At 52.9% G+C, this 27,237-nt stretch overlaps 1 protein-coding gene across 13 annotated transcripts in view; it reads left to right on the top strand.

The window, feature by feature from the left end:
- The window catches only part of ITPR1 (inositol 1,4,5-trisphosphate receptor type 1), a 227,895-nt gene that overhangs the window by 124,155 nt on the left and 76,503 nt on the right, over positions 1 to 27,237 (top strand). For 4 of the 13 annotated variants that reach the window (XM_064156160.1, XM_064156154.1, XM_064156151.1 and 1 more), the window contains 6 exons: positions 579 to 690; positions 5,761 to 5,790; positions 18,738 to 18,773; positions 20,590 to 20,640; positions 24,341 to 24,473; positions 26,023 to 26,213. In XM_064156160.1, coding sequence (XP_064012230.1) covers positions 579 to 690; positions 5,761 to 5,790; positions 18,738 to 18,773; positions 20,590 to 20,640; positions 24,341 to 24,473; positions 26,023 to 26,213 — 553 coding nt within the window. The remainder of the gene's footprint in view (positions 1 to 578; positions 691 to 5,760; positions 5,791 to 18,737; positions 18,774 to 20,589; positions 20,641 to 24,340; positions 24,474 to 26,022; positions 26,214 to 27,237) is intronic. The other 9 variants (XM_064156157.1, XM_064156150.1, XM_064156158.1 and 6 more) reach the window with 6 other exon arrangements.

The following is a 27,237-nucleotide window of genomic DNA, read 5'->3' as shown; positions in this document are numbered from 1 at the left end:
TAGGAGCAGCTGTGGAGCTGATGGAGGGTAGCAGAGCCCTGCAGAGGGACCTGGCCAGGCTGGATGGGTGGGCAGAGGCCAGTGGGATGAGACTGAACAAGGTCAAGGGCAGGGTTCTACACTTTGGCCACAGCAACCCCAAACAGCACTACAGGCTGGGGCCAGAGTGGCTGAGAGCAGCCAGGCAGAGAGGGAGCTGAGGGTGCTGGGAGAGAGGAGCTGAAGAGGAGGCAGCAGTGCCCAGGTGGGCAGCAGAGCCAATGGCATCCTGGGCTGGCTCAGGAGCAGTGTGGGCAGCAGGACAAGGGAGGTTCTTGTGCCCCTGTGCTCAGCACTGCTCAGGCCACACGATGTAGATGGTGGAGTTGCCATCCCTGGAGCTGTTCAAGCAAAGCCTGGATGGGGCACTTAGTGCCAGGGTCTGGTTAATTGGATAGGGCTGGATGCTAAGTTGGGCTAGATGAGCTTGGAAGTCTCTTCCAACCTGGTTGATTCTATGATTCTTTTGTTCTGTGATCTCTCTCACCCCACTTTTAGAGTCTTGGTGCTGCAACAAGCTGTGCTTGGCTCTCTTTCAGGTTAATAAAGCACACCAAGCAGCTACTGGAGGAGAATGAGGAGAAGCTGTGCATTAAAGTCTTACAGACACTCAGGGAAATGATGACCAAAGACAGAGGCTATGGAGAAAAGGTAACTCACACTTCAGCAGGCTCTCTTGAACCACTGGGGAATAAAATCCTCACCTTTCCAAGCTGTATTTTATGTGTCTAAGCCCTTCTGTACTGGATTAAGAACAAACCCATTTGCAGTCAGCTAATAGCTTCAAAGAGAGTTTGAAAGGTAAGCTTGGTTCTCTTGCTTCTCTGCTTGAGGCTAGCAAGTGGCAGGCTGCTGGCACTCCAGTAAGCCTTCAGTTTGTTCCATGTTGTGAAGGCTGTAACCCTTGGTCTGCCCTGGCTCTTCATCAGCTCACACCACCTTGCAGACAGAGGATTGTTGTTTTTCCTTCTGTGGTTTGGTTTTAGTTTATATAGACCTGAGTCATCTCTTTTTTGTGAATTATAGATGGAAACTCTACACCCACTTCTCTTGGGTTTTTCTCTTTGCCTTTCCAGATGAAACTCCCTTGTCTTGTGGAGGAGATTTCTCTGTAGGTGCAGACCTGTTCTGTTTGCATCAGCAGACTCTGTATGCCCGTGTGTCTGTCTAGGCATTCCGACAGTCAACCTCACACCCCTAGTCTGAGGGCTCTAGTCCATTTCTGAGCCATTTAGCCAGTGGCTGTGCCACAGGGTAGGTGTACAGAGCCCTGTAACCCCCCAGCCACTGAGAGCTGGCAGCTGGAGCTGGAAGCAGCAGCAACTGGGAGTCCATTCCCAGGAGCAGATGATGTCTCATGTCCAGTTCTCACTGGCAGGAGCATTTAAAGTCGTGCAGATTAACATGACAAGAAGGCAAACCCTTCAGAGGTCAGTTCCATGGCAGTCACATTGTTTGGAGCTGCAGCTGCAGGGGAGGGAGATGCTCTGGAGGCACAGAAACCCTTAGCAGAGGAGCTGATAGCACTGATAGGCTGAGTGGCCAGTTGGGATTATATTGGGCTCAGTTTTGGGCACCTGACTCCAAGAAGGATGTGGGGGGGCCTGGAGCAGGCCCAGAGAAGGACAGCAAGACTGGTTGAAGGGTCTGGAGAGCAGTTGAGGGCACTGGGCTTGGTTAGTCTGAAGGAGAGGCTGAGGGGAGAGCTCATTGCTCTGTGCAGCTGCCTGAAAGGAAGTTGGAGCCAGTTGTGGGTTGGGCTCTGCTCCCAAACAGCAGAACTAGAGGAAATGGCCTCAGGTTGCACCAGGGGAGGTTTAGGTTGCACATGTGGAACAATTTCTTCCCCAAAAGGGTTGTCAAGCCCTGGCCCAGGCTGCCCAGGTCAGTGGTGAAGTCCTTATCCCTGGAGGGGTTTCTAAGCCATGGGAATGTGATGCTGAGGGCCATGGTGTAGTGGTGGCCTGGCAGTGCTGGGGTAAGGCTTGAACTCAGTGATCCCAAAGGTCTCTTCCAACCTAAATGGCCTCTGCTTTGGCCAGCCTGGCTGGGATTGAGGGCCCAGGAGCAGAACATAGAGCTCTGTTGGCAGCCAGGCAGAGCAGAGGGAGTGAGCAGGCTGGGCCAGTGTGGGTGTGTGGGCTGTACAGGAGCACACCCAGCTGAGCACACAGCAGAGCCCAGAGCCAGCAGGAGACTCCTAGGAAAATGGCCCGGGGGCAGGGATGGCCACTGCTGAGCTCCCTGCCCTGCCAGGTTCTTCCCACCTGCTGCCCTGACCCCTGGGCTCTCAGAGCTCACAGAGTCCCAGCCTGATGGGGTTGGAAGGGACCTCTGGAGATCATCCAGCCCAACCCCCTGCCAAAGCAGGGCACCCCCAGCAGCTTGCCCAGCAGCACAGTGCCCAGCTGGGTCTGAAATCTTTCCACAGCCTCTCTGGGCAGCCTACTCCAGGCCTCCAGCACCCTCACACCAAACAACTTTCTCCTTTTGTTCAGGTGGAACAAACCAGGTTCCAGTTTGTGCCCACTGCCCCATGTCTTGTCACTGGGCATCAATGAGAAGAGTGGTCCCATCCTCTTGACCCCAGCCCTCCAGCTCTAGCCCACCTCCTGGCTCTTGCTCCTGCTTTGCTCCAGCCCCTCTTGGGAGTGTGCTGCTCTGCAGCAGCCATAGGTTTGAGTCAACTCAGTGACTTTGGAGGGGTGTCCTGATCAGCTGCAAGGAAGAAGCATCAGTGTGGGGTGAGAAGGGCAGCAGCTGCAGCTTTCAGCTGAACTTGCAGCACATTGTCCTCTTCTGAAGTGGTAGAGTCTTCTCCTGGGTAGTAACAGCACGAGATACAGTCACGTGGAGACCTTGTCCACTTCTCAAGGTCCTTTACTGAGCCAGCTGTGACAAACTACAGATATGATGTGCAAGGAGACTGGCTGTGGCCTACAGAAGTTGGTCTGCTCCTGCAGGAGGGAGTTGGTGATCCTCTAACCACTGCAGAGTGATGTTTCCTGTGGCCCAGTGCTGGGGGGCACAATGGATTAAGGCTAATCACAGATCCAGTTTTCCTTTGGCACATCACTGTAGGTTCCCCTTCTAAAAACGACCCAGAGAGACTGTGTAAGGTCACCTTAAGCAGTAGAAAGGATGGTTGATCTATCAACTAAGCACCAAAACCCAGAGGAGAGCTGTGAGGGGTTTTTTGTCTGATAACAGAATCGTGTTGGTTGGCAAAACCCTTAAAGGTCATCAACCCTTCTCTTAACTGTACCAAGTCTGGTGCTGACCCATGTCCCTCAGCATCTTCTGAAACACCTCCAGGAATGGGAGTTCAACCATGGGCAGTCTGTGCCAGGCTTTGAGTGAAGAAGTTACTTTCAGTGTCCAACCCAAACCTCCCCTGCTGCACCTCCATGTCACTCAGACATTTTAAATGGAATAGAAACTGTGACTTGTTTAGGCTGGGGAGGACCTTGAAGATCATCAATGCCATTCATTTACAGGACCTCCTCAGACTTTATTTGGCCACTTTGGCTGAAGCAGTGTTTGTGGAGGATGCACAGGTGGGTTTGACACAACCTGCAGCACTCAGACCGTAGAGAACCCCACGAGAGTTTAAAACTCTTGTCAGTGTGTGTGGGCAAAGGCTTCAATTCTTGCAAGAGCAGATCAGTTTGTGCAAGATAAGAAGCTGCTTGTGAAGTGGATTTCTGCCCGTGGAGAAGCAGCTGATGGCTTGCAGATAGACACTGCTGGTAGTAGCAGAACAGCTTTGGCTGTTTGCTGCGAGCAGTGCAGTGGTATTTATTCTCCCCTGTGACTCAGAGCTGTGTTTAGTCACCACTTGCAAGGCAATACCTTTTGTTTTGAAAGTCATCCTGGGGTGTGAAAGAGAAAGAGAAGGAAAAAGGGTCATGCAGGCTGGTTCTCAACACAGGCATGGAGGTGGCAAGTCTTGTGAGCAGCATGTTGGCCACACAGGCCACCTTGATGTTCACACAGCTGCCAGGAGTCACTGCAAAGTGATGTTCAAGCAGCAAAGCCACAGGATGAGAGGAGTGGAACATCACCTGTGGGAGGAAAGGTTGAGGGTGCTGGGGCTCTTTAGCTTGGAGAAGAGGAGGCTGAGGGGTGCCCTCATTCATGGTTGTGAAGAGGGAGGATGGACATCCCTGAGCAGAGCCTGGCACCAGTGACAGGTCCAGGGGCAGGAGGTGCAGGCTGGAGCAGAAGAGGTTCCACGGGAACAGAAGGAAAAAACCTTTTCACCGTGAGGGTGCTGAAGCCCTGGAGCAGGCTGCCCAGAGAGGTGGTGGAGTCTCCTCTCCTGGAGGCATTCAGACCCCATTTGGATGTGTTCCCCTCTGACCTGCTTTGATAGGGGGGTTGGACTGGATGATATTTGGAGGTCACTTCCAACCCTTAACATTCTGTGATCCTGTGGTTGGAAGAGGCTTCTGGAGATCATCTACCAAGACCACTTCAAGCAGGTTGCACAGAATGGCATCCAGGCAGGTTTTCAATGACTCCAGAGATGGAGACTCCACCACCTCTCTGTTCTAGTGCTTTGGCACCCTCAAATTCAAGAAGTTCCTCCTGAGGCTTAGATGTTCAGGTTTGTGCCATGGCAGCCCTGGCACAGTGTGTGATTTCTGCTGTAATACCATGTGGAGCTGGCTGGTACAATCTGAGTCTGTAAAGATGCCACTTCTCACTCCCAGCACACAGCAAGACCTCTGCACCCTCTGGCCCCTGCACCTGGCCCTATTGTAGGTGGCAAGTGCAGGGAGAAGGTGATGTTGGTTACTGCCACTAGCAAAGACCTTCATTAAGCAGCTGGGATCCCTCTGCAGCATGCAAAAGCTGTGGTGAGAGCACAGATGTAGAGAAGCTGGTGGGAAGGCTCTGAGCTTGCAGATTGCTAAAGCCTCCTCATCTTGGCAGGCTCTCAAGCTCGCTGGCTGATGGGTACCATACTGTGGTGTGTTTAATAGGCAGGAAGCTTCACCACATTGACAGTGTAGGCTAGACCCCAGGTTTTTTCCCTTGGAAACATGTCACTCCTGGATGTCTTGCTGGGTGCCTCCCAGCTACCAGCCTCACTTCACAGAAACTTAGCATGGGTTGGAAGGGACCTTAAAGGTCATCCAGGTCCAATCCCCTGCCGTGGGTAGGGACACCTCCCACCAGCCCAGCTTGCTCAAGGTCTCATCCAGCCTGGCCTTCAACACCTCCAGGGTTGCAGCCTGCACGACTTTGAGCAACCTGTTCCAGTGCTTCCTGACCCTTGTGGGGAAGAATTTCTTCCTGAGTTCTAATCTAAATCCAGCTTCTTCCAATTTGAAGCCTTGTCCTGTGCCTCCATGCAGGACTTGCATTTCACAACTCATTTCTCCTTCCCAAACTGGAAGCCCAATCCCTGCCCTGCTGCTGGCAGCTCAGGCTGCTGACGACTCGTGCCCGAGGGTGAAGTTCTTGGATCCCGATCAGGCAGCCTGCCTGGTTTGTCACTTGGCACAGCATCAAAGCCAGGGCTCCTCCTGCCTCTGAAGCTCCTCAGTGGGGCAGTTCCCCATCCCACCACATCCCAGTGCTTGCAGATGTTCTTCCCAGTGTTGGGTGGCAGCATGAAGATGTGAACTGATTTCTGAGACCCTAACATGCAACCTGGTTGTGATTTCTCTGACTAATGCTTGCTTTCACTTCTTCCCCTTCTCTCTTTCCCAGCAGATTACCATTGAATTGGATAATGCTGAGGTTCTCACTTTTATTTACTCGTGCAGTGTTGTTTCTATGGTGTTTGTTTGATGAGTAGCCCTGTGACCTGTCCTGTTGTCTCCTTAGCAGTGAGCTTCCTGCTCTGTGTGTCAGTGGATTAGTTGAGTTCTCAGTCTGCCGTGTGTCTGCGCTGGGAACAGTCACCATGACTAATTCCATCTGTCATTCCTGGGGATCTTGGTCTAGATAGTGCAATATCAGTCCAAATGCACTTACAACTTCTGGCAATCTGCAGAGGTCCCTTGCCACAGCAGATCCCAGGAGGTGCAGCACCAGGTCTGGGTGCTGTTGGCAGCCATCAGCTGCCACAGGCGCCATTAAAACGGCATCCATGAACAGGCTCTGGCAGCAGAAGTCGGTGGTGAGGCTCAGTGATGTTCCTGCAGAAGCTGCTCCACGGAGAGCCTGCCAAAAGCCAGCTGGAGGAGACCCTCAGTGAGGTGTCTTCCCCTGCTGACTAGCAAGAGCTCATGCCCTACAGATGGCACTGCAGAGAGCTGGGTCCTGGTGCAGAATCCCTTTACCGAAAGGGTGACGCTGGTGTAGCTCAGCACAGCATCTGCTTGCCTTCCTGTGGCTTCTCAGCCAAGATTTGGTGTCTGGAGCCACCTGAAATGTTCATTTGCCTTGTGGAAGAGCTGTGGTGTAAGCCTATGAGGAATGGCTGCCTTCTGAAGCTCTCAGGAGCTTGCTGCCATCAAAGCCATGCCCTGGGTTGGCAGAGCAGCAGCCCAGGCTGGTTAGGTGCTGTCAGTGGCAGGTTGAGGGGTGGAAGAGCCCTAGATGAGTGAGACCTTTCAGGCTTCAGTGAAATGAAGCTTTCTAAGGACTTTAAAAGCAGCATGTCTGGTTTGGGCACTGGCACAGGGCATGGATTGATGGGGCTGAGCTGTCTTTGCTGCTGCCACTTCCTCATCCAGCTCAAAAAAACCCCAAACCCCCCATGTGTGGGTGCTGAACTGGAGCTGCTTTTTGCATAAATGTGGAATCCTGAGCAAGTGATTGCCTGGCACCTAATTTTACTTCAAATACCAAGGGGGGGAGAGAAAAAGGCAGTATTTTCCTCTCTGTGCTGTTTCCTGCACTCTCTCCCAAGCCAGCCTTTTATATTTGGAACAAAATTCAACCACTTACAACACTTAAAGGATCTTCCTGCTCTGTCTTCAGTGGGGTAGATAATGAAATCCACCAGAAATGGCTTGCTGCAGAACTTGTTTGTTGGGATGGTGATCAGCTGAGTTGACTGGGTCAGCTTACTGAAAGGCAGACAGGGTTTGGGGAGCCTGCCTGGTGTAGTGGGTTTGGAAGCCAAGCTGTTGGTCTCAGGAGGAGACTGGGCACATCAGGCAGGGTGGGGTTGGAGGAGCTGTTCTGTTCAGCAGGCTTTTGGGGGGGGGGGGGGGAGCAGAATCCCTCCCAAGAGCAAAACACGATTGTGGCTTTGGGGGCTGCTTTTTAACCTAGCTTGTTGTCGAGGTGCTCAGGTTGGTGCTGCCACCATCCTCCTGGCTTGTACTGGGGTCCCATCTCCAGGCTGTGGAGCCTGAGGTCCAAGCCAGGGTTTGAGATGCCTTTCCTAAGAAAAGCTTCAGCAATCTCCTGCCATCAGATTTTAGCTTCAGTTGAAATGCTTCTGATGAGAAAATCCTCATCTAGGGCTGCTCAGAGCATTCAGCCTTCTGCTTGCTGGTGGGAACTTCTCCTAGTGTGCCCTTCTGGCTGTCCTGTGCGGGAGGGGAGCCGCTCGGCCGGGCTGTTGCACAGCGAGAGCCTGGTTTTGGGGCTGAAGGTCAGTGTTGTGTGTGCCACAGTTCCATTTACTGCTCTGCCATCACCTCTGCCCTGGGTTAGGGTGAGACATCTCAGGTGCATTGCCAAGCTTCCCACCAAACCTGTGGCATTCTGCAAGTCCAGAGGTGCTGTGGTGTCTAACCTCTCTTTTCTCTTTCTCTCCTTTATAATGCAAGATTGTTTTCCCCTCTTACCTGGTGAGTAGCTGCCACCCCTGTGCTCTGGGTTGGAAGTTCATCTATAGCACGCAAACGTTTCTGTCTGGTGCTTGAGCCCTGAGATTGTGTGGTGCTGCAGCTTCCTAGAATAGCATCCAGATCTGCAATTTTATCTTGGAGAAACTTCAGTCAGAAAGTGGAATTGGTTAATTGCAAATGAAGTCGTAATCTGAACCTCTTTCCCCTCCAGTTTCTGGCTGTAATGTGCTGTCTTTCCTGCAATAAATCAGGCAGAGCGTGCAGAGCAGTTCAGGATTTGGTCTGGAGGCTGCAAAGGAGGAATTTTATTGCTCCTTGGAGGAGGAACGATGTGGAGGGAGCAGGTGTGCTCAGAAGCAGCAGCAGCCAGCCCTGCCTGCTTAGAGAAAGGGGTTTAGATGGGGCTTGAACCACAGACAGGTCTCAAAGGAAATCCTGGGGTTTCATTTGGTGTTTTTTTTATCCCTTCAGCAACCCTGGGAACTGCAAACATTTAGAGCAGAGAATGCAGAAATCTCTCTTCTCAGTGAGATGGTGCAGTTCCTGTGCTGCTGAACTAAGCACAGCAGCTGAAATGCTCCTCGGGGTTGAACTGCTGAAGCAAGTCTCATGGCAGGACCTGTGAGTGCTGGTGTGGCTGTGTGCAGAGATTTGGTTGAGTTCCTTTAGTTGCCTTAGCTGCTTGCTGCAAGGTAGCTGCAGCGAGGGTCCACGTAAGAGATAGTAAAAGTGGCCTGGAGGTCATGCTAGAAAGCCAACATTCTAGTGCCCCTTCAGGGCCCCAGAGGGCAGAAAAGGAGTGTCCTTTCCTTGGCATTCGCCTGGAAGGTAGGAAATTCCCCAAGGAACAGGAAGAATGATGAGTGCTGTGGCCTGATCATGAGCTTGATTTCCCCTCCTTGCAAATCCAAGGGCTCAGCCAAGTGGTTGCTGGAATGTTTCCAGTGCTGGAGAAGTGGTGTGGAAGGGAAGGGTTGGGGTAGCAGAGTTCAAACCTGTTGATGTCATTCATAGATTCATAGAATGGTTTGAGTTGGAAGGGACCTTCAAGACATCTCTCACCAGCCCAGGTTGCTCAAGGCCTCATCCAGCCTAGCCCTTTATACCCCCAGGGAGGGAGCATCCACGACCTCCCTGGGCAACCTGTGCCAGTATCTGCCCACCCTCAGTGTAAGTGTTGATGTGCTTCTGTTGAGGCCTTCAGCTGCACTCCCCTTTGTGCTGGAAAGGGGACGGGAAGGAACTGGAAGCAGCAGTGTGATGTGGTCTTTATCTTCACACTAATGCAGGCTGAGGGTCACAGTCTGGTCTGGCAGAAAATGGTGATAGCATCTCGAAGCTGCTGTAGGTGTTTTGAACTGTGCAGCACTTGCTGTTGTGGCAGAGTTCTTGTGCAAGGGGTGGGTTTGAGGACAGAAACTGGGATACTCCTCAGAATGATGATCAGCTTGCAGCATTTCCAAAGCATCCAGGTTCTTTTTCAGCTCCCAGTGATTTCCTGGTGCTTGAAGTGGGCTCAAGAAGCAGGAGGCTGCACCACAAAGCAAAAGACAAGCTCTGAGCACACAGCTCCCCAGATCAGGGCAAACCCAACACAACCTCAGTGCAAATAGGATGCAAAACCCTTGAAGGTTCTGCTTTTCTGTCAAAACCAACCACACTTCTCATCCAGCTCTCAAGAGAGCTTCTCTGGTCTGCAATGAGGACCAGCCCCACACAGGCACTACCCCAAAGCCCTGGGAGCTTGTAGAAGCTGGATGAGAAGCATGGTTTGTTTTGATAGAAAAGCAGAGCCCTCAAGGCTTTGCATCCTATTTGCACCGTGGTTGTGTTGGGCTTGCCCTGATCTGGGGGAGCTGTGTGCTCAGAGGTTGTCTTCTGCTTTCTGGTGCAGCCTCCTGTTTCTCAAGCCCACTTCAAGCATCAGGAAGTCGCTGGGAGCTGAAGGGGTCGAATTTGAGCTGAAAAGCTTCACAGTGTGGTCTTAACATAGGCTGTGCAGGTGGCTTGAGTAGTAAGACAGCAGAACCCCCAAGGCAGGGCACTGTCACCTTGGCTGTGAGAGCCCTTGGGATGGACTCCATGGCTGGAACTGCTGCAATCCTGTTCTTGGGGCTGTTGACTGTGCTGGTGTCTCAGCAGAGGCTCCAACCTGGCTACATTTCTCTGGAGTGCCATCAAGTGTGAATCTTCACACAGCAGCGATAACTAAACCCTGCTTTAATTAGGCAGTACAGCTTAATTGACTTCTCATTCAATCCTCTAACCCACCATAAGTCTAGGCAGGATACAAATGCAGCCTGGAGAAAACAAGGCTCCAGGGAGACCTCAGAGCAGCCTGCCAGTATCTGAAGGGGCTCCAGGAGAGCTGGGGAGGGAATTTTGACAAGGGCTGGGAGTGCCAAGATGAGAGACAATGGCTTGGAGCTGGGAGAGGGGAGAGTGAGAGTGGAGATGAGGAAGAAATCCTTTGGAGTGAGGGTGGGGAGACACTGGCACAGGTTGCCCAGGGAGGTTGTAAATACCTTTGTGAAGGTGTTCAAGGCCAGGCTGGATGAATGCTTGAGCAGCCTGGGCTGGTGGGAGGTGTCCCTGCCCAGGCAGGGAGCTGGCACTGGATGATCTCAAAGGACCCTTCCACCCCATCCTCCGGATCTATGGCTTGGATGGTGTTTCGTAACCCAGGTTGTGCTGGTGAGCTCCACCGTGGGCTCCCTGTGGTCCAGGCCAGCCCCAGCAGCTGAGCTCCCTCCCTGCTGAGACATTCCTCTGTTCGGTGCCACGTTCCCGGCGGTGCGGGGAGGTGGCTGGGGACACGGTGGCCCAGTTTCCACCTGCAGTGCAAGCCCTGGGCTGGAGAGGCAGGGGAATGGTTTATGGGCTGCGAAGGCGAGAAGTGTCGGTGCTGACCTGCAGGTGGCATGCTCAGGATGCTGAACGGGCCCGGGAGATGTCCTACTTTGGGTTGGGTTTGTGTTGGGTGGTTTGTGTGTGCGGTTGGGTTTTTTTTTCCCCTCTATCTCCATCCCCCCCCCTCCCCTCCCAGCCACATTGCAGTGAGCTGCTCTGCTGGGCACCTGCCAACATTCAGGCAGCAGTTACATAACAGCAGCTTCTCTGGTTTTTTTTTTTTCCTGGAATTTGGGCCTGCTGCTGCTGTGTGACCTTCAGTGCTGATTGCCAATAAAGGCGGTGGAGATGTTTACAGGCAGGGAGAGCTGTGCCAGAGCCTGTGCCGGGAGCTGCTGCCGCTTCCCCGGCAGCACCCAGCCCATGCCGTGGCAGCTGCCCTGGCTTTGTCAGGGGGGAGGAAAGTGGGGCTGCTCTGCTGCTTCTCCCCACAACCCAGGGCTGGGGCAGTCCCCCCACTTCAGCTAGCAGCCCCCACCTAGGTTGCCAGCAGCCCCCACTTAGGTCACCATCACCAGCAGCCCCCCTGTAGGTCACCAGCCAGCAGCCCCCCTAGGTCACCGGTCCTGTCCTGTCACCACCAACAGCCCCCCCAGGTTACCAGCCAGCAGCCCCCATCTAGGTCACCACCACCAGCAGCCCTCTCTAGGTCACCAGCCAGCAGCACCCCTGTAGGTCCCCAGTCCTGTCCCGTCACCACCACCAGCAGCCCCCCTCTAGGTCCCCAGTCCTGTCCCATCACCACCACCAGCAGCCCCCCTCTAGGTCACCACCACCAGCAGCCCCTCTAGGTCACCAGTCCTGTCCCATCACCACCACCAGCAGCCCCCCTCTAGGTCACCACCACCAGCAGCCCCTCTAGGTCACCAGTCCTGTCCCATCACCACCACCAGCAGCCCCCCTCTAGTTCACCACCACCAGCAGCCCCTCTAGGTCACCAGTCCTGTCCCATCACCACCACCAGCAGCCCCCCTCTAGGTCACCACCACCAGCAGCCCCTCTAGGTCACCAGTCCTGTCCCATCACCACCACCAGCAGCCCCCCTCTAGGTCACCAGTCCTGTCCCGTCACCACCACCAGCAGCCCCCCTCTAGGTCACCAGTCCTCTCCTGTCACCACCACCAGCAGCCCCCCTCTAGGTCACCAGTCCTGTCCCATCACCACCACCAGCAGCCTCCCTCTAGGTCACCAGTCCTGTCCCATCACCACCACCAGCAGCCCCCCTCTAGGTCACCGGTCCTGTCCCGTCACCACCACCAGCAGCCCCCCTCTAGGTCACCAGTCCTGTCCCATCACCACCACCAGCAGCCCCTCTAGGTCACCAGTCCTGTCCCATCACCACCACCAGCAGCCTCTCTAGGTCACCAGTCCTGTCCCATCACCACCACCAGCAGCCCCCCCCACCCAGGTCACCTCAGGTCACCAGCCAGCAGCCCCCCCCCAGGTCACCACCAGTGTCAGAAGCCGAGTTTGCCAAGTTTTAGTTTAAGCCTTTCTTGGGTTTGAAGGTAAAATCTGAATTAAGGAGTTGGGTGTTTGGGCTTTTTGTTTCCTCTTGTGGGTTCGAGGGGGGGCTCTTTGAGAAGTTTGTGGACATACCTGAAGGGGCCCCAAGCAGGCTGCAGAGGGACTGTTTGCAGAGGCCTGCAGGAGCAGGATGAGGGCAATGGTTTGAAATGAGAGCAGAGCAGATTGAGGTTGGATGTGAGGAGCAAGTTCTGCAGCAGGAGGCTGCTGCAATGCTGCAGCAGGTTGCACAGGGAGAGAGTTGAGGCTCCATCCCTGGAGGTAGTCGGTGTGAGGCTGGACAAGGCTGTGAGCAGCCTGCTCTAGTGGAGGATGTCCCTGCTGAGTGCAGGGGGGTAGGACTGGATGAGCTTTGGGGGTCTTTTCCAGCCCAAACCACTCTCTGGTGCCTCAGTCGTGGTTTATTGGCCATGGGGGTGCTGGGTTGGAGGTTGGGCTCAGTGAACTTGGTGATCTCTTCCAACTGGGACAGTTGCATGATGTCATTGTTATGCAGTCGTGCAGCTGATAGACTGAGTCCAGCAGCATACACCTGCAGACCTCCCCCCTCACTATAGTCTGGGGCTGGAGGCTTGTTTGGGGGTTTTCACCTCTTCCCTTTGGTCCTGAGGTTTCAGGTAGGTGAAAAAGGAACTGAAAACTCAAGTTCCAAAGGGGTTGGCTGAAGTAACCCCCTCAGTGCTCTTCATCAGTGACAGATGAACAGCTAGGATGGCTAAGGTGCAAAACAGGTGCTGGTTCATGCACCCCCCGATTGGGCTTGGAGGCTTTATTAACCTCTGAAGTGCTGGAGAGATGCACTGCAGCCATTCTCCTTCCCCTTGCAGCAGGAGCTTGCTCCGTGGTCATTTCTCTTGTGTATTTGCACTTAGACAGTGCTTCATTTGTTATGTCTCAGGCAGAGGAAATGCAGGCACTCATAAATTTTTGTGGGCTGCCTTTATATGTTTGGTTTGTTGGTTGGGTGGTTTGGTGGGGTTTTTTTTTTCCCTTTTCCTCTTCAGCAATCCTGCAATCTTTGGAGCGTTTTTATTGCACAACCTGGAACTGGGGAGAGCTCTTTGGAAAAGGGATAGCTGGAACGTTTCTCCTCTGTAAGCAGAAGGGAGGAGGGGAGGGATAGCTGAGCCATCTTCCTAGTGAATTCAGAGTGTGAAATGTGTGGTGAGGATAGTCCTGCCTGGCTTCAGTCCTCTTGAAAGAGCTGGAAGGTTGAGGAGTTAGAGGAATGGTTGCACTGCTGTCTGAGGGCAGTGATTTATCAGAGGCTGAAGGCTCCAGGAAAGCCCCAGCCCAAGTCAAACATGCTGTCTGCCCTGAAAGCTCTGGAAAATGAGGGAAGGCATTCCTGTAGGCAGAGCTCTGTGACCTTTCAGTGCAGGCACTGGCAGCCCTTCTGCCAAACTTCCCACCTCATCGTCTGGCAGCACGCAGAGTCTCTGCAGGCTGGCTGAGATAAAGGAGGGGGGGAAGGAATTGTTTCAGCCACGTCCCTGCTCTGGGTGTGTGCTGCAGTGCTGAGATGAGCGAGGCTGAAGGTGTGGGTGCTGCTCCACCACCTGCCAGTGGGAGCTGGGGGCTGCCTCTGCCCCCCCCGTAGATCCCATATGTCTCTTTTGAGGGCTGGCAGAGCGGCACAGCTTGGAGGACCTGTGGCAGGGCAAAGTACTGCTCCACATCTGCTGCCTCTGAGGCTAGGGAGGTGTGAGATCCTCCGTGGCTGGCAGCACACAGGCCAGCAGCTTCAGGGCAGGGTGGGTACAGCAGTGGGAAGCCTGTCAGAGCAGTTCAGGGCTCTTGCTTCCCAGTTCATGGATTCATAGAATGAGTTGGGTTGGGAAGGACCTTAAAGATCATAGAACCAACCAGCTTGGAAGAGACCTCCAGGATCATCCAGTTCCAACCTCCCTGCCCTGAGACCCCTCCCACTAAGCCCAGGTTGCTCAAGGCCTCATCCAGCCTGGCCTTGAACACCTCTGGGGAGGGGGCAGCACAGTCACTCCCCTCTGCCCTGAAGCTTCTCCATAGCAACTCAGCTCTGTTGGGTGAACACCTGCAGAGGATCTGCAGAGGTTAGGAATTTCCTGCCCATTTTTTTTCTCCAAGGTAACAGGAGACTTGGCAAGCAGGTGACCTCTGCAGAGCTTTGTGCTGGCATTGAAGAGTCATGAAAGGGCAGCAGCAGAGTTTGTGCTCTGTTCTGTTGGCAAGGATGAGGTTAAGTTGGGCTTCAGCTGTGTGTCCTTCAGGGAAGAGCTTTACTGAATGTATTGCAAAGAGAACAGAGAAGAAATTGAGAAAAGGGAGGAAAAAGTGGAAAGGAACATCCAGGACTATCTGAACAGCCAGTCCCAGCAGAACTCCAAGATTCTCCCTGAACACCTGCTGGAGCTCCAGCTGATCCTGGAGCTGGTTATGCAGGAGCTGAGGCAGAGGGCAGTGGTTTCACAGTAACACATCTGAGATCTTCACTCCAGTTCTCTGTGTTTGAGCATGTAGCCAAGCTATCAAAAGCTTCAGGTGATCTTTGGCTGCCTGACTCTGTAGCTGTGGAGCTTCCCCTCTTTCCTTCCCTCCTCTGTGCCACCTCTGTCCCCCCAGTAAGTAGATGCTAGATGCTTGGAGTTGAATTGGTTCCTAAAAACACAGATTAGAAGGGAGCACTCAGGAACTGAGCCCAACGTCCTGCTCAGCACAGGGCCTCTCGTTTCTCACCTCTGCTGAGCCAGATCAGGTTAGCTTGACTAGGAGGCTCCAGAATGCTCAGTGTTGACCTGGAAGACCTCCCAGGACAGGTGTCAGCTTACTCTTACCTTGCACCAGCTGCTCACCTTCCTGACTTAGAGGGACCTTTGGAGAAGGGCTTAAAGGAGATGTGGGTAGTTGGCATCAGCTTGTGGCAGTTCAGCACTCTGAGGCTGGTCATGTCTGAGCCCTTTGAACTGGGAGGTTGCCTGAAGTGGAGGATGTGGTGTGGGGCTGTCAAAATACCAAGGTTTGCTGAGGCTGAAGAGAGGAGGATCAGGGCTTTGCAAGTGCTCACACTTGCATGGAGGCTTTCCTGATCAGATGATTCCTCACCTGTTTGTAGCGTGACAGGAGAAGATGTTTTCCATCCTGTTTGGCTGAAGCCAACTTGCCTGGAGGAACCCAAATCTGCCTGAGCTGGAATCTCCACCTGCTTTTTTCAGTGCATTTCAAGCCTTTTGGGGCTGTTTGCTACAGAGTTTAACAAGAATCCTGAGCAAAGCAATCCTGAGGCTTTAAACCTGAGTGGAAATCCTTCTGCATTTCCTCACACTGTTTCCACCTCTTCATCCACAGTGCTCAGTGCTGGGGTTCTCTGTGCAAGACAGGCAGGGGCAACTTTTCATCCTGATGGCTGCTTTGGAAGTTGGGTTTTCAAGCCTTCCTCAAAACCTTAAAGGAAATGGACTGAAACCTCTCCCCTCCCTCCTAAGCTGAGATGCTGTGAGCTCAGCCTGGAGCTGTCACTCACTCTGGTGGTTTCTGAGGTGGTTGCATCCACCGCTGAGTCAGATAAAGCCCGTTCTGGGAAGCACAGTGGTGGGGGAAGGGATGCTAGAAGCACTGCAGTCACCACCAGGGCACAGCAGTCGTCCTTCTCCGCCTACTGCTAGCGGTGAGGGGTTTGCTTGCCAGCCCTGAGGGAGTGGGAGGCTCACAGGAAGGGCTGAAGGGGTTGCACGGCAAGTTGAAAAGAAGTTTTGCTGCTGTTAGCAAAAAGTGAAGATGTTGTGCTTGGACCTTGCCACCAAGCACCTTCGAGTTGGCTAGGTGGGGGGCTGGTTAGAGAGTCATAGAATGGTTTCAGTTGGAAATGACTTTTAATATCATTGAGCCCAGGCATGGTGGTGCTCATCTGGCTGCTCTCAGAATTCCACAGCCCTCAAACCACCACATTTCTTCTAGGGGGAGAGCTGAGGTGCTTGGCATCAGCAGAAATCTAGCAAAAATACTGCTTGAGGTCTCTCCCACCCTGTGAAATCCTCCTGCTAAAGCTTGAGCTGACACTTCACCATTGCAGCACAAGGGGACTGTAGACTCAGAGAGTCCTTTGGGTTGGAAGTGACCTGGAAGGTCATTTAGTTCCAATTCCCTGCCATGGACAAAGATACCTCCCACCAGCCCAGCTCGCTCAAGGCCTCACCCAACCTGGCCTTGAACACCTCCAGGCAGGGGACATCCACAGCCTCCCTGGGCAGCCTGTGCCAGTGTCTCCCCACCCTCACTGCAAAGAACTTCTCCCTAGAATATCCATGCCTAACTTCTTCCTAGAGTGTACACTCCTAACTATGGTCTAGCAGGAAATCTGTTTATGTTTAGCACCTCCCCAGCTTGCCTTGGAATGAGAGGTTTCACCCCAGGGTTGGCACCTCTGAGGGATCTGGAGATGTTTCCTATGAGATCCATGAAGAGCAGCTGTGAAGAGGCCAGCTGCAGCTTTTCACCCTGAACTCCCTGCCCAGTGGGTTGTGGGTTTGGTGGCAAACCAGCTGGAAACCATACACACTCCTGTCCACCACCTTCTAGTAGAGTAGCCACCTCTGGGCACCTTGGTAGAGCAGAGAGTGGTGGCACCAACCTCTACACTCTGGGATGGTGCAAAGTGAAGTGCAGGAGCTACAGCTCAGCAACTCTTTGCTATTTTAACCTGTTTTGACTCAATTTGAGTGTTTGCAGCTTGTATTCCTCCTGGAAGTTTGCTGAAGGCTTTGCTTACCGGGAATGCTCTGTCTGAGCATTGCCCAGGGCAGCAGCTTTTGCTTGCAGATGAGTTTGTGGGGCTGGTTCAAACATGCTGATCTATTTATAAGTGCTGTCTGTGCTCTGGTGGGAAGGCAGAGGAATTTGCTAGCTAGGATATGTCTTCTTGGTGGTTGGGTGGCTTTTTTTCCCATTTAAGATGGAAAGATCAAACTAATTTTGTGCTGATTCTTCATCTGTGCTGGCTTTCAGGCCCAAAGTGTGCCCCCATGTTTGACTTAATTTGGGGTCACAGTTATAAGCCTGGGAATCAGAGAATAGTTTGAGTTGGAAGGGATTTGGGAATTGTGGACTCATAAAATGGTTTGGGTTGGGAAGGACCTTAAAAAGTCATCTAGTCCAGGGAAGCTTGCCCTGGGAATCCTAAGTGCAGTATGTTATCTGGTGGCAGGCATGTCCCCTTGTGCTGCCAGCTTCAGCCTGCCCTAGCAGGGAGGTACCAGGTTTCCCTTGCAGGGCAATACGCACAGTTTCCATGCTGCTGTTGGCTGCTTCAGGGAGAAGCTTTCTGCTGTGCCCTGGAGCAGTCGTGCAGCCAGTGTCTGCAGTGAGAACCATGTGCCCAGCCTGCCTAACGAGCTGACCCCGGCGTGTGCGGGGCGCTGCGAGTGGGCTGCGCAGGCACTGCCTGCTCCCCTGCAGAAACCAGCTCCTTCCTGTTCGCTCCTCAGCCTGTGCCTTCAGGCTCCCCAGCTTCAGTTCTGACCGAGAGAGGAACGGTTTGCACGCTTGTGAGGCTTCCAAGAGTGGTGACAATGCAAGGAAACGGCGTACCAGAGGCCGTGTGAGTTAGCCAGGAGGAAAGTCCATTAGGAGAAGAACGGAGCAGGCTTCTTCCTGCCCCAGCAGCCCCTGCCCACGGAGCAGCCTGGGGGAAGCGCTGGCTCCTCCGGCTCCTTCCTGGGAAGCACAGCCTCTGCCTAGTCCAGACCTGTGGATGCTGAGCCCTTCCTCTCCTTGAGCTGCAGCAGAGATGCTAGGTTAAAGCAGCAGGGTCACTCTCCCAGCCTGTGCTTGGTTTGTCTGTCTGGTTGGTGTGCCCTGTGGGCAGTGAGTGCCCGGTTACTGTGGTACTGGCGTATGGGCAGCGTCCGCTCCCTTAGTGCCTGTTGCTGATTCCAGTCCATTTACCCAGGCGAAGCAGGCAGCTCCATGTGAGTGTTCAGCTCTCTGTTGTGTGTCTAAGCTCTGCTAGATCCGAGCTGCTCGTCTGCATTTGAATTCTGAGAAGCTGTCACCCTCCAGCCTCTTGCTGCGTTGTGATGTTGGCTGCTCCAGCTTTTCTCTCGAGAAAAGTGTGTTTGTGGGTGAGAAGCCACCAAAAGGTGGGGTTGGGGTTTCTCAACTGAACGCAGCCTTGCTGTGACAAGCAGCCCTGCCGTCCTCTTCCTCCCTGCTGGTCCAAGCAGGCTGCCCCCGAGTGCATTTCTGCACCTGCAGACTGTGGCTTTTCCTGCTTGAGCCTCCTGCCTCCGTGCGAAGCGGTTCGGGGATGTTCAAAGGACGCCTGCTCCGTTCTCACACCGGGAGCCCTTTGGGGAGCGGGGTGGGAGGGTGTAAGCAGTGATTGTGGCCGTCATTAGTCGGTGATGATTCAGCTGAAGTGGAGTGCTTTGCTTAGCTCCTTTCCCCTAAGCGCTGCCCACTAAGGCTGCTGTGAGGGTGCAGGGTTCTCGGCCGTGACTAATTTCTCTGCCTTTTACTTTCGCCCAGCTGCCGCAGCCTCCCGAAGCGGAAAGCCCTGTAGAGGTCTGTCACACACCTGTATTTGTGCAACAGGCAAATATTGGTGCCTTTCTGAAGCAGTCCTGCTGGAGTGTCTTGTTGGTTCAGCCCTCCCCACCTCCCCTCCCCACCCCTTGTGAGCTGTGTTGTGCCTGTGTGGTGCTAGACACTGACAAACAAGGTGATTTCTTGGAGTGCTTTCATCCAACACAACACCAGGCTGCAAACATGGAAAAAGCTTGGAAAGCAGGCCCAAAGAAACGTTCCTGGGCAAAGGAAGGAAGCCAAAGGACAGGTGTTTGAGCCAGGCCAAGTTAGTGAGGTCTTTCAGCCATTCCCCTTTAGCTTTTAAGGGAGGCAGTGTTTGGGAAGTCTCCTCTCGTATCCCCCTGTGTTAGCAAAAGGAGACTTCACTTCTCTGCCTTCTGATACAGAACTGGGGGTTCCCTTCCCCTGCTTCCAAAGCTTTGGTAAGGAAATGGAAGTGGCAGGAGGAGTTAGTGGAATTCTGGAAAGGCTTAGGTTAGAAGGGACCTTGGAGCACCAACATCCCTGCCATGGACACAGACGCCTCTCAGCTAGACCCAGCTGCTCAAGGCCTGACACAGCTGCTCAAGCTCACAGCAGTTAGATGTCCCTTTCAAAATCATAGCCTGGTTTGGCTTGGAAGGGACCTTAAAAGTCATCTAGTCCAACACCCTGCCATGGGAACCTTCCACCTGACCATGCTGCTCAGTCACAGCCAACCTGGCTTTGAGCACATCCCCAAGGGCTGGGTGGTCACCACATCCTCAGGGTTACTCTCTGGGTAGGGAATTGGGTCCAGAGGCACATTTCCTTTGTGGAATACCCCAGCATGGCTTCCCATAAGGCAGATTCTTTGCCAAAGGGAAGATATCAGAATTTCTGAAACATCAAATTGTGTTTGAAGGAATGGGACATGCAGAGGTGACCCTGGTCAAGGGTCCAGCTGGGTGCTGCATCCCTGCAAACCCAGCTGGAACACACAAATCTAGGGCAGTGTTAGCACTCTGAGCTGTAGAGATCTGCAGATGGTAAATGTTTTGGAGTCATCAAGTGAAGAAAAATCCCCAGAGCTTGTGGTGGTTTAGACCTTGTATTTGTAAGTTTTCTTTGTGGAGTAGTGTTTCAATGTACCGTGAAAGTCTGAGTGGTCATAGAATGACTTTGAGATGTTTGGGAGGTGGCTCTTGTTTCTAAGATGTTTGGAGTGGATGTTCCTGCATGTTTCCAGGAGGCTTTAAAGCAGCAGCACACCTCAGTGTGCCAAATGGAAGTTCCACTCCTGAAAATTTGCTCCCTTGAGATGATATCTGAAATCAACAAGATTTGGTTTGGAGATGGGTATGTGCCAAGGGACTGTGAACTCTGCAGTCCATGGCGCTGAGAGGGGAATCCCCCAGAGGCCCTCCAGTCTCAAAAGAGCTTCATTGACCACGGTCAGATGCCTGGAAGAAGCTGCACTTCCAGCAGAAGTGGCTGGGGTGTTTGTGTGTGTCTGTGTATATGTAAGCATGGGCATGCATGGGTGGAGCTCTCAGCTCTTGTCTCTTCCTGGTGGCTGCCATGAGACAGAGCTGTCTTTCCTTGAGAACGTGTGGGGTACATGCATGCCATGGTGGTCTGCAGAGCAGGCTGGCCAAGTGCTGCCAGAGCTAAAGGAGGGCAGATGTTCTGTTCAGAGAGCTTGTCAGTTGATCTTCCTCATCCTCCCCAGTGGCTTCCAGTTGTGATCTCCCTTAATATTGTCCATCAGTGCAAAGATGTTAGTGTCTCCTTAGTGTTGTTCTGCCTTACAATGAAATCTCTGCACGTGCAGCAGGAGCTTGATCAAAGTCTACCCCAGAGGCAACTGGAGGATCATAGAAGGGTATGTACAGCAGTTGAGCATGTTCAGAACTAATCCTCTGCCTTTTCCTTTTACACAGCCAAGTCATGTAAGAAACTTTTGTGGTTAACTGCTTGCTGTTGGTCTCTTGGAACAGCTTAAATCACCACCACATGTCCAGAATGGGGGTGCTGGAGCACCTGCTCTTGGATCCCATGGGGCTGCTCCAAAGTAAACCTCAGATGCTGGTCCAGTCTGGTCCCCCTTTCCAGGCAATCCCTTTGGTGGTGATCACACAGTTAGGAAGTGAGATCAAGGAGCGCTTGTGGAATTTGGCTGCTTTGGGCTCACCTCCTTCAGAAAGAGCCAAGTTGCAACATCAGCATCGATGCATTTGTCCATTTCTCCTGCTCCTGTAGCTGGGAACAGAAAAGCAGCAACTTAGAACTGCTTCCCTCGTGCACATTATCAAAGATTCTCTGGTTTAAAGCTTCGAGCAGGGTTTTGCTGTGTGTTGCACCTGCTTGGCTGGGAAGTGCACAGCAGTTTTGCCTGCTCCTCTTGGTTTACCTTGCTGATGGATGCAGATGAATCCAAATGCTGTTGGGTTTATTTGGTGGTTTGTTTTTTTTCCCTCTGTAGCATATTTGATTTTTCTCTTTGCCGCCAAACATCTGATGTTTGTTTGCACACTGCACCCATCAAAGTGGTGTACAGCAGCAACACGATGGTTAAAGAACTGGTCTGGAGCCAAGCATTGCAGCTGAATTAATTATAACATTGCTTAAATATCACTTTTTTTCCCCCTTTCCCCTCTACTTTCCTCCTCGTGCTCGTTAGCTACCACAGCAAATCACTTTGTAGGAAGCAAAGTTTCTCTTCCTATTTGGAACTGGGAATGCTGGTGAAGGTGGATTGCCAAAGCTCCAGAGCCATGGGTCAGAGCACTCCCAGGCTGGAAACAGCAAATGTGCAACACACTCATCCCGTTGCTGGTTGCTCATCCTCTTTTGGGTACACAGCTGCTGTAGGGAACAGAGGTCTGTCTTCAGAGCAGCAGCTCGCAGTCACTCTGCTCCCCCTGATGATTTTGACCATGGAATGCAGGCTGCCTTCAGCTCCTCAGTGGAAAGTATAGAGGCAGCTCCAGGAGCTGCAGCTACCCACCCTTGTGAATCGAGGAGGTGCAGCTCAGCAGTTGTTGCAGTTGGATGTGTGGTGTTGGCCTTGTAGAAATGAGTAAGCAGTACTGGGTTTAAAAGCCAGTCCCTCTCACAACTGCCACTTAGTTTAATTGAGGAGAGCCACAGACTGGTTTGGGTGGGAAAGAACCTCTAAAGGTCATCCAGGCCAACCTCCCCTGCATGCAGCAAGGACATCCCCAGATAGAGCAGGTTGCTCAGAGCCCCAGACAACCTGACCTGGAATGCTTCCAGGGATGGGGCAGCTCCCAACTCTGGACAGCCTGGACCAGGATCTCACCACCCTCAGTGTGGAACATTTCTTCCTTCTGTAGGCTGAGAGAGGTGATGGGAGAGCTCCATTGTACCTTGCTTTTTGGGATGCTGCTATCAGGCTGCCTTCCTAATTTACACCTGTAGAAGGAAGATGTAAAGGAGTTGGGTTTTTCTGTCTGGCTTGGCCTTGTTCTGTCATGCAGCTCTCCTCAGCTGCCAGACTGAGAGCAGCAGCACGATGGCTGAATCACCACGTCATGTACTTAAACACTTGTGTCACTGCCACTCAGAGTAGCTCCTCTGGGATAAGAGTTTGCTAAGCTCCTGAGTTGAGTCTCCTGCCTCTCCTACGTGTTCACCACTTGGTCCAAGCGTGATGGGAAGCGTATGCCCCTTGGGAGGGTGCTCGTCACCTGCTGCTGCTTCCCAAGTAGCTTGCCTTGCCTTTTTTCCTGTTTTGGGGGCCTTTAGGAAGCAGCTGCTTGGAAAGCTCTCTGTTTATTTTACATCTCATCTCCTTGCTGTGTGCCCCTTTCTCCCTCTGCTTCCACACCAGCAAGAAGCTCACATCTGCTTGGTTGTGACAAGAAGCATTGGTGGGAGCCCTGACCAGCTGCAGGCAGCTGTTGGCCTTCTCCATTTGGAAGTCATCTCTTAAATTTGGTGAAGAACTCTTCATGTCCAAGCAGGATTTTGTCCTTCTGGCACACTGGGTAGAAGGATTTCTGAGCTGCCTTTCGTGCCAGCTTCCTATCAAAAGCAGCGTGGCCATGGTGGTGCTGGGGTCTCGTATGAGGCAATTAATGCACATTTGTGTTGTTCCATTTGCTTATTTGTGTCTTGAAGACCTTTGGTGAAGGTTTAAAAGGTCCAGGCCTGCCTTGCATGACAGCTCACACAGGAAACCTCCCAGATAGTGACATTCAGATGCCAAGGGCAGAGTAATTCAATTGGAAGTACAGCTGGAAATCAGGGTCAGGCTCTGGTGCTTTGAGAGGAGCCCAGCTTGGGTTGAGAGTGGAGATCAGTGATTTGGTTGATTCTGGTTTTTTAATATGCCTTTACTCTTGGGCAGGTAGATTTATTATCATCACTACTATTATTTTAGGTTTGTTGTTTTGACTCCCTAGGACCCCCTTTTCTCCCCTCTGCTGCCTCAAAGTGTAACCCCAGCACTCTGCCGTTAGCAGCTCCCTGTTAAAATCACCACCGCTTTTCTCTTTCCTGTTTTTTTTCGCCCCAAGACTCTATTAGCAGCAGCAACAGCAAAAGGTGGAGCCTGTCTGGATGCTGGCAATGCCCGTGGGGACTGATGCGAGAGCAGTCCCCGCGCAGCTTGGAGGTGGCTGCGGCAGCGGCGGTGCCCGGCGGGGCCGCGCTGGGTGCTCCCCCGGCCTCTGGGGGTTATCTGAGGACCGGTGTCCCGCCGCGTTTGCAGACTCATGTGCTCGGATGCTGACTGCTGGCGTGACCGGGCAGCTGCCAGCAGGGATGTTGGGAACAAAGCGCTGGGATGCGGCGGGCAGCGCTCGGGTTTCCGCCGGCGCGGCGGCTGGCGGCGTCGGAGCGCAGCAGCTGCTGATGGAGAGCAGAGCCTGTAACCCTGAAATGGCAGAACAGGATAGGCTTGAGGAGCTGGGCTTGCTCCCTCCCCACACCATTCCTTATGGTGTTTGGTCTTTAATCCTCCTCTTCCTTTTGTGTTGGTACTGTGCAGATGCAGCTTTCATAGGTTCGCAGAATGGGCTGGGTTGGAAGGGACCTCGGAGGTCATCCAGTTCCAACCGCCCTGCCATGGGCAGGGTCACCTTCTGCTAGCCCAGGTTGCTCAAGACCTCATCTAACCTGGCCTTGAACGTTTTCAGGGAGGGGCAATCCACAGCCTCTCTGGGTAACCTGTGCCAGTGTCTCCTCACCCTCACTGTCCAGAGTTTCTTCTTCATCTCCAATCTCAATCTCCCCTCTTCTTTTAACACTTTATACATTCCAGACCAAGACAGTAGATCTTAACTTAAAGCAAAACACCCTCTTTGACACCAAAGTCTGTCTAGATTCACACACAAACTGAACTGTAGCTGTTCTCGAGACCCAGAATCTTACTTGAGCCCCACGAGGACCCTCCAGAGTGTCCCAGTGTGCCCAAGTGCACATGGGTGGGCAGGCTTTCAGCTGCCTCTCCCCCGTTCCAAGCAGACAACTAGCAGCAATCCTCTCACCACTCAGTGTTAGTGATTTGTTTCTTGCTGAAGCTCACATCATGATTTCCTTCTCCTCTCTGAACCAAGGGTGAGGCACTCAGGCAAGTCTTGGTCAACCGTTATTACGGCAACGTGCGCCCGGCGGGACGGCGAGAGAGCCTCACCACCTTCGGCAATGGCCCCCTGGCTGCTGCAGGAGCCAGCAAGGCTGGGGCAGGAGGTAGGACATGCCCCTGCTCCTCCACGCTTTGTGTCACCTGCCCTGCCTCACCAGCTGGTCTCTTACAGGTGGAACAGGGCTTCTCCCACCACCCCATCCCACTGTTCTGTTCTCTGAAGTGCCTTTGCGTGGCTGAGGACAAATCCTGCTTGCATGTTGCTCCTGGCTGCTTCTTGAGGCATTCCTCTTTAGGCTGAGAGCAGTTTTGCTGTCCTGACTCTAAACCTTTCAGTCAGATGCCTTTTTCCCTCGTGTGCTCTTCCTGGGCTGCTTTAAATCTGAGCAGGCAGAGCTTTTTGCTCTTTCCAGAGGGTGCCCTGAGTTGGCTGACTCTTGGCTGGAGTTGCCTCACTCTCTGCTTGGAGTGGACATAATTTTGCAAACCTGACAGACTTCAATATTTACAGTTATATTTGGGAAACAGGAAAAAAGGATGCCAGGTTATTAACCATAGCTGAAACAAACCCTATCTGAAATGTCATCGTGGTACAGAGGGGCTGGAGGGTAGAAGCAGCCAAAGTTTGAAGTCCAAGTGCTGCTCGCTGCATTTGAGACCGCTGCTAAACCAGTTATGTCCAGCACCTTTTGTCAAACCCAGCTCAGTGGCTTCTGCTTCCATGCAAATCTAGCAAGGGGTGATCCTGCTGAGAGCAGACCTGGTTAGAAACTGAACCCACCCCAAGTCCCCTGCCCCTTTTCCCAAGCTGGTGTCTATTCCGTTAGTCCTCGTGCTGTGCTGCCTGCTGCCGCCGTGTTCCTTCTGCTTTCCAGAGCGTTCTGCTTCAGTTCTTCCTGCCTCTTGCACAAGCTCTTGGTTGCTTCTCTGCCTTGGTCTGTTTCTCCATGGTGTTCATCAGTCTCTTAACTGCCCAAAGCCTAGCATTGCCTTTGCCATCCTTTGGCACTTGTCTCTTCTCTGTCCTCTCTCTGGTCCTGCAGAACCTCTGCCTCTTTTTGTATCCCTGAGTCCTTGCCGTTTCCAGAATCCTCTTCCAATCATAGAACAGTCCAGGTTGGAAGTGACCTCCAAAGATCCATCTGGCCCAGCCTTTCATGGCAAAGGGAGCCTACCTGGGGTCATCTGACAGCCTGCTCCACTGCATCTTGAAAGTCTCAAGTGATGGGGACACTACCAAACCCCAGCCTTCTTCCCACCATCAGCTGCCAACGAAGGCAGCAGTGGCAGTGACCATTCCCCATTGCCAGCTCGAGGTGAGATGAGTCTGGCAGATGTCCAGTGCCATCTGGATAAAGAAGGTGCATCCAACCTGGCCACTGCCACTGCTGCCTTCCCCTCCCCCAGGACACCACCTCCTGCAGACTTGCCAGTGTTAAAGCCATGTTAAGTGCCCTTCTGACAACATGCCCAGGATGTGCTTGAAGCTACCAACTCTTCCACGCAGGTGCAAGGAAGTTGAGTTCCTCACTGTTACTGAATGTGTGCACATTAGCCAGGCCTGGGTCAGTAATTTAAAGCAGAGGAGAGGTGCCATCAGCAGAGGGTGCTGAGGTTGGCATCTCAGCCTGTTTCTCATCATCACCTTTCTAGGAGGCAGCTCCGGATCGAGTTCAATGAGCCGAGGTGAGATGAGTCTGGCAGATGTCCAGTGCCATCTGGATAAAGAAGGTGCATCCAACCTGGTCATAGATCTCATCATGAATGCCACCAGTGACAGAGTCTTCCACGAGAGCATCCTGCTAGCCATTGCCCTTCTGGAAGGTGGGAACACCACGATACAGGTAGGCAAATGGAAAACTTCAGGCTTCTAACTCAAACATGTCAGGAAGGGAAATGTTTGTCTGAAATGCAGGAAACTTGAGGAGGTGGGAGGGGAAATGACTTAAATGGTCTTTGACCTGTAATTAAGAGAAATCTCAGTGTCTGCCATGCAGAAGTGAGCTTGTGAAATGTGTGCTGGGCACTGGGTAATTGAGCTGTTTCCCAGGGCACTATAGAGGAATGTATAACAAAACAGCTTTGAGGCATGAGTTATGGGACTGCTCCTGTGAGCAAGGTTAAGCAACTGCAGCATGCCCAGAGACTGGAATTGGATTTCAGGCTGGAATTCAAACCAGCAGTTAACTTCAGACCTCTGCTGTAGTCTTCAAAGTGAACTTTACTGAAAGTAAAACCTTGTTAGGGCAAACCAGGCCTGGAAAAAAAATGGTTCTTGGGCATCTGAGGATGATGAAGCTGGTGAGGGGCCTGGAGCACAGCCCTGTGAGGAGAGGCTGAGGGAGCTGGGGGGGTGCAGCCCGCAGCAGAGGAGGCTCAGGGCAGAGCTCATTGCTGCCTGCAGCTGCCTGCAGGGAGGCTGTAGCCAGGTGGGGTTGGGCTCTGCTGCCAGGCGTGAGGGTGAATCCTGACCAGTTGTCCATCATGGATAAATGAAAGGTTGGACTGGATGATCTAGTTGATTGGTTAGGGCTGGGTGATAGGTTGGACTGGATGATCTTGGAGGTCTCTTCCAACCTGGTTGATTCTATGATTCTGAGGTCCCTTCCAACCTGGAATTCTGTGCTGAAACATGCACTGGGTCTGCAGCAGCAGCACCTCTTGTGTTCTCTTTGAGTGGAGAGGGAACGTTTTGGGGCTACTTCACTCTCTCTGCAGTCAATCCCCCCCTGTTTTTTTAACCTTGTGAATGTGCTCTGGAGTGAAGCCTCTTTGCAAAAGACCAAGTGGGAGTTGAGTGTTGACAATTCCATCTCACCTTAAACAGCAAGGACAGGATTAACATTCCTGGGGGAGAGTCACTGCTTT

The sequence above is a fragment of the Pogoniulus pusillus genome, chromosome 16, assembly GCF_015220805.1.
Source record: "Pogoniulus pusillus isolate bPogPus1 chromosome 16, bPogPus1.pri, whole genome shotgun sequence".
Classification (NCBI taxonomy): domain Eukaryota; kingdom Metazoa; phylum Chordata; class Aves; order Piciformes; family Lybiidae; genus Pogoniulus; species Pogoniulus pusillus.
Note: the sequence above shows the minus strand (reverse complement) of the source record. Positions and strands in the feature narration are given on the sequence as shown.